Here is a 15,907-nt window from a genome sequence, read left to right on the forward strand (position 1 = left end):
TGAAGCAGAATTATAGAAGTTATGATCACTTGCTATAGTTAAACATTTCACATGCACTATGATACACACTAATTTTGTTAAGCTACAATATGTTGCAACCTATGAAGCACGGATACTTCGCTGGGTTATCGTGTCCGCGTGTCAAACACATTTCGGACACGACATTCACCGACACTCGTCCGACACGCATGTTTGCTATGTCCAACTGTGTCTTAATAAAAAATAAAAAATTCTTCTCCGGACACGCCTAGACACACCTAAATATCATCACGTGTCTGCGTGTCCAGTCTTATTCTTAACATATATTCTTAAAATAAATTTAAATATAGTATATATTATTATTTATTAAAACAAAAAATATTTTAAATACTTGATATAATTAAAATAAGACATTAAAAAATAATTAAAAATTTTATTTATATTTTAATATCAATAAAATATCAAAATATCATTACAATTTATCTAAAAAATACTTTATATTTTATATATATGCGTGTCTCCGTGTCATATAAAATTTTAAAATTCGCGTATCGCCGTGTCCCGTGTCGTGTCGTATTCCGTATCCGTGTCAGTGTCTGTGCATCATAGATTGCAACCATATTTTCAATAAATGTCTAATTCCCTATTCTACGATTTGGTTTTTCTTTTAATAGGTTCTTTTTTGCTTTTGACGGTTTTTATGGGTAAAAGGAAAACATTATAAATTGAAACTTCTATCAACATTTTGGATATAAACAGAAATTGGTTAAGAAAATATATATTTTGTATTTTTTAATTGATCAATGATTGTAATTATAGACTATATTCAAGAAAAAAAAATGTACATCTCATCATATCTTTTCAAATCTATCAAAACTTATAAAAGGTTCATAATATTAACGGAATGATATTTGTGTGGTGAGTTAGCACCTCTAAAAGAAAGTAAGAAAAGCGTGAAGAATAAGTGAAAAAAAAAAAAAAAAAAAGAGAAAATTGATTATTCCTTTTGAACTTTTGTATGATCTAAATATTGCTTGTCTTGGGACAAAGATGGTGACTGGTCCATATGCTCTAACTTGGATAAATTGGGATGAAAAAATTGGTTGGTAGGAGATTTAGTGAAGATGTCCGTCATTTGTTGTAGAAGGAGCAGAGAGCAATTTTATTATCCAATTTGAATTTTTTTTTGGTAGACAAAATGGCAATCAATTTTAGTGTGTTTGTAAAAAAATAAGATTTGTAATAATACGAAGAGCACTCTAATAAAAAAATAAGACAGATGGATAAGCATAAGAGATATTTAGGGCGTGTGTGGTTGAGGAAATTATAAATAATTTTTAAGAATTTTAAAATGAAAATATCATATGTTCATGTTTGGTTTAAAGTTTGAAAAATTATTCTCAAGCAAATTTGATTTCAGGGAATTAAAATACCATCATTTCAATTCTCACATTTTTCTTGGGTATATATGATTGCCATGGAAATAAAATTTTTATAACAAAATAATACTTGAACCACATACATCCTTAGGTAGGGGTGTCCGCAGATCGGATCGGATCGGATATGGCCGAAAATTCGATCCGATCCGCACAATTTCCATCAGATCGGATCGGATATGATATCCGCACTTTTTAGTGCCGAATCCGATCGGATCCGATCCGCACATTTGCGGATCGGATCGGATATCGGATATCGGATATATCCGTATAATTAAACCTTCTCTTTTTAATCATATTTCTATGTAAAAGAATTCGATAAAAATATTTCTTTCATACTTTTAAACTTATTTATTCCTAAAATATTTTTAATCAAACTCTCTCTAAATAACAAAAATAAAATAATACAATATGTGAATAATAGTTACTAACTAAAACATACAAACAAGTAAATATAATACCAAACATATACATATATATATATATATATATATATATATATATATATATATATATTAATTATTATAGTGCGAATCTGCGGATCCGCGGATCGGATACGCGGATGTAGAGCAGATATCCGCGATCCGATCCGCAAAGGGTGCGGATCCTATCCGCAAAAGGTGCGGATCCGATCCGATCCAATCCGATCAATTTGCGGATCAGATCGTATTCGCAATTTTTGGATCGGATGCGGATATTTACCGCAGATCTGTGGATACGATCCGATCCATGAACACCCCTATCCTTAGGAACCTTAACAAGTTCAGAATCCAAAGTAGCTCACAAGTGATATTGGCAAGTGTACAATTTCTGTTTTAGTGGAGGAGCGAGCAACAATTGTATGCTTCTTGGACTTTTAAGAAATCAATGAGTTCCCCAAGAAGAAACGGTAATTGGTCAAAGAACGACGAATATCTAGACATCCTACTCAATTGGAGCCACTGAAGCTATATATTTGAAGAGCAAAATTTTTGGAAAAAATTAGATCACTTCCTAGACTATTTTGCAAATACCTAAGAACTTGAATGGCTACCTTGTATAGTAACTAAGTGGCAAATGTTATGAATTGACTGAGGTGTTGAGTGGCACAAGTGATATTAGGTTGGATGCTGATGAGGTAAATAAGGCATCCAATCAAGTAACGATAAACAAAAGGATCAGACACAAGAGAACTAAAATCCTAATAAAGATTGGTGGTGCTATCCACAGTGGCAGATTTGACTCCTAAAAATCTTAGAGAGATGCCTTAAGTTGAGTGAGCTTCTTCAGTTTTTAGAAAATATCTCAAAGTACCAAGATTCTTAATTTTAAAATGGGCATCTAAAGTTCTTTATATAGTTGCTATTTTAGAAATAGAATTTTGAATAATTCCAATATCATCAACATACACCAACAAAATAGCGATTTCATTATCCAAAATTTTAATTAAAAGACAGTAAAAAATAATCTACTAATACCCACATGAAAGAAGAAGAATAAAAATCTATTCATACCATATCCTACTAGATTATCTCAATTCATATAAGAATTTAAGATGATAGCAGTATCGATTTGTACGGGTTATAATGAGATAAGGGAGAAGATCCATGTAAACAGTCTCTATTAAATCACCATATAAAAAATATTGTTGACATCTAACTGATAGATTAGTCATTTTTTGATTGAGGCTAATGCTAAAACTATTCTAATGGTTACTGGCTTGACTATTTGGGAGAAAATTCCAAGAATTCACCCCTTCTATCTAGTCCCCTTCACCACCACACAGACTTTGTACGATTCAATTGAACCATTCGAGTGGCACTTGATTTTATAGATCCATTTACAACCAATATGTTTTATCTTTGGGGAGATATTTGATGTGAGGATTATCGTCGGTTAGGAATTTCACACAAATAATTCCATTGCAAATATAGTCAAAACCATGGTTGTCAAACTCGCGAGTTAACTCGTAAACTCGTACGAGTTTACGAGTTTAGGTAGTGGAATCGAGTTGACTCGGACATAAACTCGTTTCTGGGTAGACTCGGGTTGACTCGGCTAGACTCGGATAAAATCGTGCAAACTCACGAGTTTGCTAGCGAGTCAGCGAGTTTAATTTCGTTGTCCATTTTCGCCAAAACGGCGTCGTTTTGGCCCAGAAAAAAAAAGCCTTACAGAAGCGGCTAACCCAAACCCGCAACCTAAACCCACACCCACTAATGAAGGAGTGAACTAAAGTTCGAAACCCTAGTGACTCCCTCAACCAAACCCTCACGGCCAGCCTCACTCGTCACACCCTCCACCATCTAACGGCGGCGTTGTCTATGCCGCCACGCAGAGGCCAGACGCCAGAGTCCAGACGGACCCCTCGCCTTCTCACCTCCCCTCGCCTCATCCCTCGTCCCCCACCGCTCACCCACGCAGCGTCGCAGAGCCCAGTGAAGGACTACCATGCAGAGTCGCATAGCGCCAGAGCCCACCACCAGTCCACCACGCCATTTGCCTCCCCTCCCCTGTTCTGCCCTCGTCGGCCTTGTTCTGTTTTTCTTCACTGAAGCACTGCCAATCTGCTTCAAGTGATAAAGTCTATCCATCTCCAAGGTAATTTTGTTAAACTAATTCAAATGCTAACAATTTTGGTTGCAATTATTCAATTCTGCAAATTTATTAAGGCCCTGATCTGCGTTTGATCTGTTGAAAATAAATTAATGTGTGAAAAAAAACTGATGCTGCTTGCTTGCTTCTGTAATATGTACTTCATGCTTCATGCTTCAATCATGGTTAAAATGTGTGGATAGTGCTTCTGCTATATATTTTTTTTTCTTTTGTTTTCTGCTTCTGTTATGTAGTTATGTTTAGTCTTTAGTTTATTGAAATTCTGAAGTCTGAATTAGTGAATTGAAACTCTCAAGTCTGAATTGTTAGTTAGTGTTACTGACTTACTGTGTTAGTTTAATTGAAAGTCTGAAGTCTGAATTGTTAGTTTAAATGAAAATGTATCTGTTGTGTGATAAAGTGAGTATTGGAGTATTGGTGGTTGACTCTGGTTGCCATTGTTTTAATTTGTTTGTGCTTGATCATATTGATGACCTCAAAGGGGGTTCATATGACAATGAGAATGGACTTTTGGGTTAACTCATAACTGGGTGGTATATTATTCCGAATCACAAAAGTATTGCTTGCTGTACTGCATTTGGAGTGATGATTATTGATTAAGTCTTATGATGCTGAAAATTTTTCATCTTTTAAACATTATTGTTGTAAGTGTAGCTGAAACTAGTGTTAGTTATGAATTTAGTTAGTGGATAATCTGAATCTAAATTTAGTTAGTGGATAATCTGAATCTGAATTTGTTGTTTGGGTTGTTGATTTTTAGGGATAAAAATACAAAATGTCTGAGAATGTTGGTTCAGGGACAGGGTCTTCGCTTCCTAGTATTCCTAGACCTACACCTACTGTTTCTAGGAGAAAAAATGCAACTGGAAATAGAAGTGATATAGGATGGAAACATGGGATTGATGTTCAAGGCAATGGTAAAAAAGTGAAGTGTAATTATTGCTCAAAGACTATAAGCAGAGGGATTTATAGATTCAAGCATCATCTTGCCGGTACTAAAGAGGATTCAGAGCCTTGTGCTTCAGTACCTGAAGAAGTGAAGGCTGTGATGTTGAAAGTCTGTGTGGAGGCTAAAGAAGCATCATTGAAGAAGAGAAGATTCGGTGATGATGAGGATTATCCTGAACAAACAGAAAAGGAGAAGGACAATTCTCAACAAAAGGGGAAAGATATTCGCAACTTTGTTACAAAAGGAAAAGGGGCTCAAGTTCAATCAACAATAAATCAAATGATGAAGAAGGATCTAAAGGAACAATGTGATCAACAATGTGCCATATTTTTCTATACAAGTGCTATTCCTTTCAATGTTATTAAGAATCCTGAATTTTTAAAGTTTTGTGAGATGGTTGGGAGATATGGAATTGGCTACAAACCCCCTTCTTACCATGAGTTAAGAGAAACCCAATTAAAGAAAGCAGTGAACAATGTTGATGAAATGCTTACTGAATTTAAAGCAGAGTGGAAGAGAACTGGTTGTTCAATCATGTCGGATGGATGGACTGATAAAAAAAGGCGTAGTATTTGTAATTTCTTGGTGAACAGCCCTAAAGGAACAGTTTTTCTTTATTCATTGGACACTTCTGACATCTCGAAAACAACGGATAAAGTTGTCAAAATGCTAGAAGATGCCGTAGAATTTGTTGGTGAAGAGAATGTAGTCCAAATTGTTACAAATAATGCTGCTAATTATAAGGCTGCTGGAGAAAGAATGATGGAGACTAGAAAAAGTTTGTATTGGACACCATGTGCTGCACACTGCATAGATTTGATATTGGAGGATTTTGAAAAGAAGCTAAAGGTGCATGAAACAACCATAAAAAAGGGAAGAAAAATCACCACTTTTATCTACTCTCGGAGTATGCTCATTAGCATGTTGAGAAATTTTACAAAGGGAAAGGACTTGGTTCGGCCAGGTGCCACAAGATTTGCCACTGACTCTCACTTGTCTTCATGATAATAAAGGACCGTTGATGACTATGTTTACTTCTGCTGATTGGAAGACAACTAAGGTTGCATCAATGCCTGAAGGAATAAGAGTCCAAAACATGGCCTTGGATAGTAGGCTATGGAAGAATATTGTCATATGCCTCAAGGCTGCTGCTCCTCTCATTACAGTCCTTCGCTTGGTTGATTCAGATGAAAAACCAGCCATGGGTTTCATCTTTGAAGGCATGAAAAACGCCAAAGAAACAATCAGGACTAACTTCGGTTGTGTTAAAAAGAGGTAATCTTGAGTCTTGACTAATTGAAAGCTTTAATATTTGATTATCAATGTATCATGTTACCATGTTTTCTTTTTATATTCAGTTATTTATTTAATTTTCTTATTTTTATTCATTTGCATTGTTATTTTTAGTTACGAACCTATATGGGAAATTATTGATGGAAGGTGGGAAAGTCAATTGCATAGACCATTGCATGCAACTGCGTATTATCTTAATCCTCATTATCACTATGAACCAAATTTCATGGTTGATGATGCTGACATTAAGATTGGTCTATATAGTTGCTTGAAAAAACTGGTTCCTAACCAGGAAGAAAGGAAAAAGGTTGGTCTACAGCTTCCTGACTTTCATTATGCTAGAGGCCTCTTTGGTAATGAAACTGCAAAGAGTAGTAGGAAGACCATGCTACCTGCTGAGTGGTGGGACTTCTATGGAGATAGTTGTCCAGAACTAAAGAAGTTTGCTATCTGAGTTCTAAGCTTAACTTGTAGTTCATCTGGTTGTGAGCGTAATTGGAGTGCATTTGAAATGGTAATTCCTTATTCCTTACTTCCTTAGAACTATTCATTATTTATTTTAATTTTAATTTTTGTATTTTTATTAACTATTGGCACTATATGTTTGTAGGTTCATACAAAGAGAAGAAATCGGTTGCATCAAAAGAAAATGAATGATTTAGTGTATGTGATGTATAATTTAAAGTTAAAGGACAAGCAAATTAGAAAAACTCCAGAACTTGAATTTGATGCAGTGCATTCTGATGATGAGTGGATAACTGAGGATGTTAATGAAAATATTGCTGAAAGTGTTGAGCATTCTCACTTGCCAACGAATGACAATACTAATGATGATCCAAATAGTAATGAATTTGCTATTCCAGATATGAATAGTAATGAATTCAACATGGGTGAGGGAGGTGAGAATGAGTTTATTGGGGGATCCATAACAAAATTTAATAGAGGAAGAAGATGAACATGTGAATGATGATGAAGATTTTGTTGGTCGTGTTGAACCTGAGGTTGAAAGAAATGATGTTTCTGATGAAGATGGTGAAGATGATGATGTTGATGCCATGGAAGATGAAGATATTGGAGGATTTGAGTTTTAGAGTTTATTAGAAATTTAATTGTTGCTTTGTTGTTTTCTTTTGTGTTTTGGTTATGTCTTATGAACCTTTGATTGTGTAATTGTGTGTTTTATGTTGAACTAGATAAATACTTGTGAAGGATTTAAATGTGTGATCCAAAGTACTTGTTGTAACTTGTAATTTTAGTATTAGGTTAATTTATTATGTGTTTTGATGTTGAAATTGTTAGGTTTGAATGTCTATATCTGAGTAAATATATATATTATACATGATATATATATATATTTTTAAAAATGTATAACAGGTAAACTCGTACGAGTCTACGAGTCGAGTCTAGATCAGCTCCACGAGTTTACCTAGACTCGCGAGTTTGACAACCTTGGTCAAAACTAACAAACAATTCTCAATTAAAGTTTAATTTTTTGTTGTCACAAGTTTAACCTAATAAAAATAACCGAGAGTATTATTCCCGAATCGTTCTACCTAAGAATTACAATCGAGTGCTCAATTATTGGTTGAGTTTCACAGGTTGAGTTGATAAAGAAGCGAAAATTTAAATGACAATAAAATAAAGAAAATAACTAAGGAAATCAATTACTAAAAAGAGGCATTCATGGCAAGGATTGAGAATTAAGGCTTTTTATTCTAGTCATTAATTATCATATAATAGTTGTCAAGAGCTAATTCTATTAAGTTATCTCCAACATTGGAAGAAGGTATAATGTTATCTTCACATTGAGAGAAAGTCAAATAGGACTAGTTAATCCCAATCCATAAGTAATGTTAATGGACACAAGACTAACTAATCACTCTAGATTGCTAACATAAGTTGGGTATTAATGACTCAAGATCACCAACTTTCTCTTTTCAAGTCAAGAATGCACAAAATCTACTTTAAAGTCCAACCAAGTATTTTGTCAAACACTTGGAAGGCATAAAAGGAAAATCATATTAAATTGCAAGAAATATAAAATCTACTACTACCAAATGTAAGAAATTAATAATAACAACTCAAATAAACAACAATAACATGAAAACATAAAATTGCATTGAAGGAAATGAAAATTAATAAAAGTGTTCATAAACTAAAAAGAGGCATAAAAGAGAAATTATCAAGAGAGCTAAGAAGATTGAAGCAAATCAACAAGGAAAAGTAAATGAAACTAAATCAAAACAAGTAATTAAACCTAAATCTAAAAGAAAATTAAACTAAGAACCCTAATTTCTAGAGAGAAGAGGGAGCTTCTCTCTCTAGAACTAACCTAAGGCATGTTTCCTACACTACACTAATTGCTCTCCCTTGATCCTTCTTGATTTCTATATCAAATAACCTCATAAATGAGTTGGATTTGGTCTCGAATGGTTCAGAAATCGCCCCAGCATATTCACTTTAACGAGGTCACGTGACTAGCGTCACGCATATACGTAGGTGACGCGTGCGCGTCGATGGCAAAATTCCCTCGTCACGCGTACGCGTGGGTAGGGGTGGCAACGGGGCGGGTAGGGGCGGGTTTTTGCTCTACCCGACCCCGCCCCGCCTTATAGAAAACCCGCATCAAACCCGCCCCGCCCTACCCGCGGGTTGTAAAATGTTAAATCCTAACCCGCCCCTGCGGGTACCCGCCCCGCCCCTACCCGCCCCTATAATTATTAAATCCAACAAATAAAATAAAATTTTAAAAATTATATAACCACTATTTACATACATAATATAAATTAAAGTAAAAATTTATATATGATATAATATTATTAATCATTTTACTAATTATTTTATATATGTTACGTATATTATATATTAAAAATATATATATTTACATATATATTATATATACCGGGGCGGGTAGGGGCGGATTCAACCTAAACCCGACCCCGCCCCGCTCCGCCCCGCCCAAGAACCCGCTCCATTAAAACCCGCCCCGGTGTGGGAGCGGGTAATTACCCACCCCGAGCGGGTAGAGGCGGGGTGGGTACTCGCGGGTTCGGGTAGTGTTGCCACCCCTACGCGTGGGTGACGCGTGAACGTGGCCATGAATCCTCCAAATGTTCATTTCTTCATGAATTCTCCACTTTGCATGCTTTTCTCTTCATTTCTTCCGTCCAATCTTTGCTTTATAAGGCTGAAATCACTCAACAAATATATTAAGGTATCGAATAAAATTAAAGTGAATTAAATTTAGCAATTTAAAGGTCTAAAAAGCATGTTTTTCACTCTTAAACATAATTTAGAGAGAATTACAAAAGAATGCTATTTCATTGAATAAATGTAAGATAAATTGATAAAATTTCTTAAATTCAATACAAGATAAACCATAAAATTGGGGTTTATTAATATTCCACCGTAGGTTAGATTTTGTTCAAATTTAAAGCAGCAAGCTCTTCTTCATGGAACAACGCTAATGAAAAACCTGATTAGCTTCTAAAATGATTTTGGTTCATGCTAAAATTAAAGGAATGAGACGAAAGTTGTGTGATTATGAGAAAGAAGAAAGAGATAACGGAAGAAAATGAATTCCAACACAATGAGGTAAAGGTTGGTGAGGAAAGAGAAGACTTGTAGATATAATCTTTGAAAGTGGATAGGAGGCTTGGTGGTGCGTTGGCTCTAGCAAGGATGAGAGATGTGAGAGATCTCAACAGTAAAAGGAATAAGGGAGGTAGGTGGTGTATCTTGGCCAGAAGAATGAGAAGGTAGTGAAGGCTGGTGTGAGTAAAGAGGCGAGGAGGCAGTAGGTGACGCAATGCCGGTGAAAGGCGTTGAAGAGGAGATCAAAGAAGAGATAAGGATGGTCCATGGTAACACAGGGACATGGGATTGTCGAGTTAAAAGGGGTTGGTTGAATGAGAGATAAATTGGGTGATGGGGAGGTTTCAGGTGGGTCAGCAAGGGGTGGAGGTCCAATAAGAATAGAAAGTTCATGTTGTGTAGCACGATTGTTTATTAGTTGTGGACTTGCAGTGTGTGGACAAATTATTTGGGTTTGGAGAAGGTAAGATGGAATTTTTTTTTGCCAAAAAAATATTGTTCATAAAATATTATATTTCTAGATACCATGATTTTTTTTCTTCTAAAATATAAATAATATACCCTTTAAAATCATATTAATAACAAAAGAAAATGACATTTTGTACTCTAAAATCAAATTTTAGAATGATAAATTATGAGAGTAAAAACATAACATAAACAACCAAAAATTTTAATGTCATAATAATTAATCAAATTTGTAAATAAAGTTTTTCAAAGGAGTTTTAAAATTAAGAACGAAGATGGAACTTTATTTATGAAATAAATAGCATGATGAATGGCATAAGGCTAAAAAAGTGAGAAATATTTTATTAAAACATAAGGTACAAATAACAATTAAAATATGTTGATGTTTGTATTGGACTCTCCTATTTTGTTGTTGGAAAATTTTAACATAATTATGTTGATGAATAATTCTCTTTAAAATATTGATGAAAAATTCAGCTCCATTATTTGAAGGAATGATTTTAACTTTAGAATTAAATTAAGCTTCAGACTAAAGTAATAAAATTCTTAATATATTGTGAGACTTCACTTTTTTATTTTAATAAAATAATAACCTAAGTGAAAAGACTAAAATCATTAATAATGGTTAAGAAATATTTACTATTATGAATTGAATTTTGATGAAAAAAATCTTATATATTTAAATGAAATAATTAAAAATGGCATTAGCTTTATTTAAATAGCTAGAGAATGAAAGTTTTTTTTACTTTAAAAAATGACATACATCACAAGCCTCCTCATGATTTAAGAAAATAAAAAGATATTGCTTATGCAAAATATTGAGTCTTTGTCTAAAAATGTGTTATAATATGAAATGTCACAAAGTTGAGGGAAAGATGAAGATAAGGTGTATATAATTTATTGAGTCTTTTGATAACAGTTTATTGTTGTGAAAGACTTTGTCTAGGATGTTCAACCTTGCTGTTAGCCAACCCAAACCAATCACCCTCAAGCTCTTAGATTCATGTAAAGTACATGAAAATTGAGAAAAAGTGCATTAACAAAAGAGTGTGAAAGTAAGCTTAGAAATAGAAATCGAAATCAAATTAAAATAAAATTGAGGCAAATATAAGATATAAATAAAATTAAAGATGAAAAAATTTGTCAATGCCCTTATAATGTGCAACAACTTGAGACCAATTAGGCATACGAACAATCACGAGTTTAATTTTAGAGTAAGAAATAAAAAAAAGTTTGAAATAATATGATTAGTTGCACTCGAATCAATAATTCAAACATCATTAAAAATTAAATGTAAAGAAATTTTATTTAAGATTGAAAAAGTATGAGTGGAACAAAAGAAATGAGTATCCAAATTGGACTTGGAAATAGTCCAATTTGAGAAGAACTATTGGCCTTTTCATCCTTATTTTCTAAGGTGGATACTATAATGAAGATGGCAAAAATATTTTCTTATGAAGATGCTTTGGTTAAAAGTGTGGTTTATTTATTTAGTCACACTTTAAACAAAAATAACACTTCTATAAATATCAAAATCTAACCATACAATCTATCATCTAAGGGTAAAAAAAAAATATATTCACATAAAGACAATTATACCATCTTCATTGTAGTATCCACCATTTTCTAAAGCATGTGTTTCAGTCCATTTTCAAAAACATAAAAAGGTGTTATGCTGTTGTGGAGTCAAGCCCATAAGAGCTTATGATGAATACCCTTGTGCAGCCATTTCTTTTTACACTAGGGTATGTGAAGGTTAAAAAAGTGCAAATGATGTGATTGCGCTGTTGGTAGAAGAGGGGACGTGATCATGGAAGCGGAGGCAGCTTGGGTATCTTGGGTCGTCCTGTGGATAACTGTGTTTGCCATAGCAAACATCTACCGTGTGGCCCGCATGAGCACAATAGGTGCACCACTTGACAAAACTGCCATGTGTCCAGTATTGAAAGAAGGAGCAGCATGGCCCCGTTAATAGGAAGAGCATCAAGTCTTCATGGTGCGATCAAAATATGCTGGTCATCAAGGATTGCTAAGGTGAGTTGCAACTATCGTTCATGTTTAATAACTAGAGCAAAAAATTTGTTTATTGAAGGAAAAGGGTCGAGCAACAAGTGTTGACAGCAGACGACAGCAAATCTTTCATCGAGTCCCTTTAGAAAGTGGGTGATAAAGTCTTGATTTTGGTATCTCTTAGTTGGACAAGCACAAACAAAAAGAGGGCATAAATTATCCAAATGCTCTCACAAAGTTTTTAGAGAAATATAAAATTCTGTAACAGAAAAAATGCCTTGTTTCAAAGCATACATCTCCTCTTGTAATTCTACAATGCATGAGAGATCGGATTGTGAGAACCGTTTTCAAATATTAACAAAGATAGATGAAGCAGTTGTTAGGCATATGACACTCTGAGTTATGGATTAAAAAAGAGAATGAAAAAATCATGAGAGGTCCAAATTTTTGTATCTCCCAAGTTTAGAAAAGAGGATCATTAAGGGAAGGAGATGTAATAGTGTTTGTGAGGAAGTCATATTTATTGTTAGAAATTATAGCCATGGAGAATGAACGACTCCAAAAATGATAATTATTCCTAGTGAGAACATGTGTTACTAGGACAAAGGTAGGACTCTTAATGAGTGGATATCTTATACGCTTTTTGGCATTATTTTCATATAGTTTTTGTTATGTTTTATTTAAGTTTTATTCTATTTTCATATGTTTTAGTGAAAAATTGATATTTTTAGATTCTACTTTGAGTTTGTGTGTTATATAATGATTTCAGGTATTTTCTGGCTGAAATTAAGGAGTTTTGGCAAAGTCTGATGCAGAGACAGAGAAAGAACTGCAGATGCTGTCAGATTCTGACCTCCGTAGACTCAAAGGAGCATTTCTGGAGTTATATAAGTCCAAATGGTGCGCTCTCAACGGCTATGGAAATCTAACATTCAGGGCTTTTCAGAAATATATAATAGTCATACTTTTCTCTAGAAATAAAGGTCCAAAACTGGCGTTCAACGCCAGCCACCAACCCTATTCCTAGCGTTGGACGCCCAAAAGGGAGAAGCTGACGTCAAACGCCCAAAAGGGAGTCCCAAGCCAGCATTTAATGCCCCTAAGGAGTACTAGCTCGTGGAGACACCCTAAGCTTAGCCTAAACACTCACCAAGTGGGCCCAAAAAGTAGATTTTCGCACCTCTAAGTCTAGTTTATCATATTTCTGTAATTCTTAGTTATTAGATTAGTATATATAGGAGAAGATCACCCATGTTTAAGATCTTCTTCCTCCCCCATTCGAATACTTTACTATTTTTGTAAGCTATGAGTCACTAACCTCCTAGGTTAAGGTTAGGAGCTCTGCGGATTCTTATGGATTAATAATATCATTGTTCTACTTCAATCTATACTTGACTCTATTCTAAGATGTATCTTCGCTCTTCATCCTAATGAATTGGGAGTGTAACTTGAGTACCTGACCGTCATCCCTATTCTGCATGGGTTCTTTTGAGTCCTTGACGGGATAGTATTGAACCACAAGCTTGATTATACATCTCTTAGATGGCTGACCCACGACTTCGTTGGGGACTTCTCGAGACATCAGTTCAGCTGAAGTACAGGACGATTAGGGCCTTTGGCCCTTTGTGGTATAGGCTAGAATCATTGGAGTAGCGTTCTCTGATCCGGTAGATCCGACCTTGTATGTGGCACTTTGAGTAGGATCACCAAGGGAATGGACTGCTAGAGCTTCACCCTCGTTCAGATTGGATGACCGCTGACCCGGCATTTGATCTGAAGTAGAGGAGATTAATGACCACTGACCTGGCGTTAGTCACTTACAGCCTTTCATGGAATGAATCAATTAGAAGTTGGAGTAGACATTGAGAAAAGTTGATCCAGAAGGAGGAAGCATCTCCAAAGTCTAAACCGTTCTCCCATCATTGATTCCAGACCAATTAAGTAATTCTGTTTTATTCTATTTTTATGCGTTTTTCGTGAATTTTCTATCCACCTGACTAAGATCTTTAAGATAGCCATTGCTTGTTCAAACCAATAATCTCCGTGGAATCGACCCTCACTCACTTAAGGTATTACTTGAATGACCTGGTACACTTGCCGGTCTATCTCTGCGAAAGTTATGGAGTCAATTTCGTGCACCAACTCTCACTATAGTGTATATATAAATGACTGCTAGAATTTTAGGAGAGATTGACAGTGGATTCCTTCATTGTAGATAAGAAGGAAAGGACTAATTATTTGGATTAGAAATTATGGTCATATATGGGTATTACCAGAGCTTACTAAGCTCTGCTACCATATCAACTTTCTGGGCAGAGACAAAAATTGATTAAGAAAATGTATATTGTGTATTTCTCATTATATCAATGATTGTTATTACAGATTATATACAAGAAAAAAGAATACAACTCATCGTATCTTTACAAATCTTTCAAATTTTATATAGGATAATTCTATGGTGATGAAAGAGAAATTCATCCGCACCCAAAGAAAAGCAGTGTCAAGACCTTAGACCGAAGCGTGTCCCAAGATAGCAATTTCTGTTAGACTCCTGTTATACTAGAAGTAGAAGGGGAAATCACATTTCAAAGTTTTTTTTAACATATTAATTATTCTTTAAGTTAGGCACTATAATCTCATAATAACATATTTGAAAAATCAATTTAATAAAACTCACGGTTGGCCTGTTATGCGAAGTTTTGTCCTGTTATGAATCATAAAAAATTACTAACAACACACTAGAATTCAGTTTTCATAATACATCGCATTTATAACCAATTTTACAACACTCTTAGAACATGAATCATTGTGTCTTTATCGCTCCCAACCAATAACCTAAGTGTAAATCTTGAAATATTTTACTTCAATAAGTTTTAAATGATAATTATGAGGTAAACTATGTCTATTATGAGTTTCTATTTTAATTACATCATTGCTATTTGACAATAACACATAGCACAAGTATCCAATGTATCATGAAGTTCAGTTCTTTTTATTTTTGGACAGGATAAACTATTAAAACCATCTCCATTTTTTGAAATGTTGACAAAAATATTCCTCACTTTTATTTATGACAAAAATGTTTTTAAAATATTTTAAAACATGACAAAAATACATAATATTAAATATATTATCAAAAAGTGCTTTAAAAATTAGATTTTGATGTACCTTTTACAAATATTATTAAAAAATGAGATATTTTTATCGTAAAAATTTGGTGATTTTATACTAAGTAGATTTTTTTCAATACTATTAAATGATAACAAGTATTCTGGAGATTAAATTTTCGTTTGGTTCTTTGTATATACTTTCTAAATAGTTATCCAAACATTCCTACAAAATTTTGTATCAAGAACATAAGCAGTTTATCAAATACCAAAGTTGTGTACCACTTATAAAATTTTTTGTTATTTTTGTCGCATTTTAAAATATTTTGAAAAAATTTTTGTCGTTATCGAAAATGTCAATTATTTTTGTCAATGTAAAATCGGGGGCGATTTTAACAATTTAACATTTTTGAACATATTAAATTTCTCACTTTCTCTCTTTTTTTTTTCTTCATTTTCTTAAGACTTGTTTGGAACTC

General features: G+C 34.0%; 2 protein-coding genes across 2 annotated transcripts; both read left to right on the forward strand.

Moving 5' to 3' along the window:
* Positions 1 to 4,785: 4,785 nt before the first annotated feature.
* Positions 4,786 to 5,964, forward strand: LOC112763606 (uncharacterized). Its single transcript, XM_025809234.1, has one exon. The coding sequence runs from the start codon at positions 4,786 to 4,788 to the stop codon at positions 5,962 to 5,964; it is 1,179 nt and encodes a 392-aa protein (XP_025665019.1).
* Positions 5,965 to 5,980: 16 nt separating this feature from the next.
* Positions 5,981 to 7,343, forward strand: LOC112763607 (uncharacterized). Its single transcript, XM_025809235.1, has 5 exons — positions 5,981 to 6,234; positions 6,367 to 6,654; positions 6,727 to 6,766; positions 6,863 to 7,151; positions 7,228 to 7,343. Exons 1-5 carry the CDS (start codon positions 5,981 to 5,983, stop codon positions 7,341 to 7,343), a joined length of 987 nt encoding a protein of 328 aa, XP_025665020.1.
* The last annotated feature ends 8,564 nt before the right edge of the window (positions 7,344 to 15,907 follow it).

Source organism: Arachis hypogaea, chromosome 17 (assembly GCF_003086295.3).
Source record: "Arachis hypogaea cultivar Tifrunner chromosome 17, arahy.Tifrunner.gnm2.J5K5, whole genome shotgun sequence".
Taxonomy (NCBI): Eukaryota; Viridiplantae; Streptophyta; class Magnoliopsida; order Fabales; family Fabaceae; genus Arachis; species Arachis hypogaea.

Bases quoted from the DNA above. Each gene is read 5' to 3' on its own strand.
- LOC112763606 (XM_025809234.1), top strand. From the start codon at position 4,786: ATGTCTGAGAATGTTGGTTCAGGGACAGGGTCTTCGCTTCCTAGTATT.
- LOC112763607 (XM_025809235.1), top strand. From the start codon at position 5,981: ATGACTATGTTTACTTCTGCTGATTGGAAGACAACTAAGGTTGCATCA. The intron at 6,235-6,366 runs GTAATCTTGAGT...TGTTATTTTTAG, and splicing joins TTCGGTTGTGTTAAAAAGAG to TTACGAACCTATATGGGAAA. The intron at 6,767-6,862 runs GTAATTCCTTAT...ATATGTTTGTAG, and splicing joins ATTGGAGTGCATTTGAAATG to GTTCATACAAAGAGAAGAAA.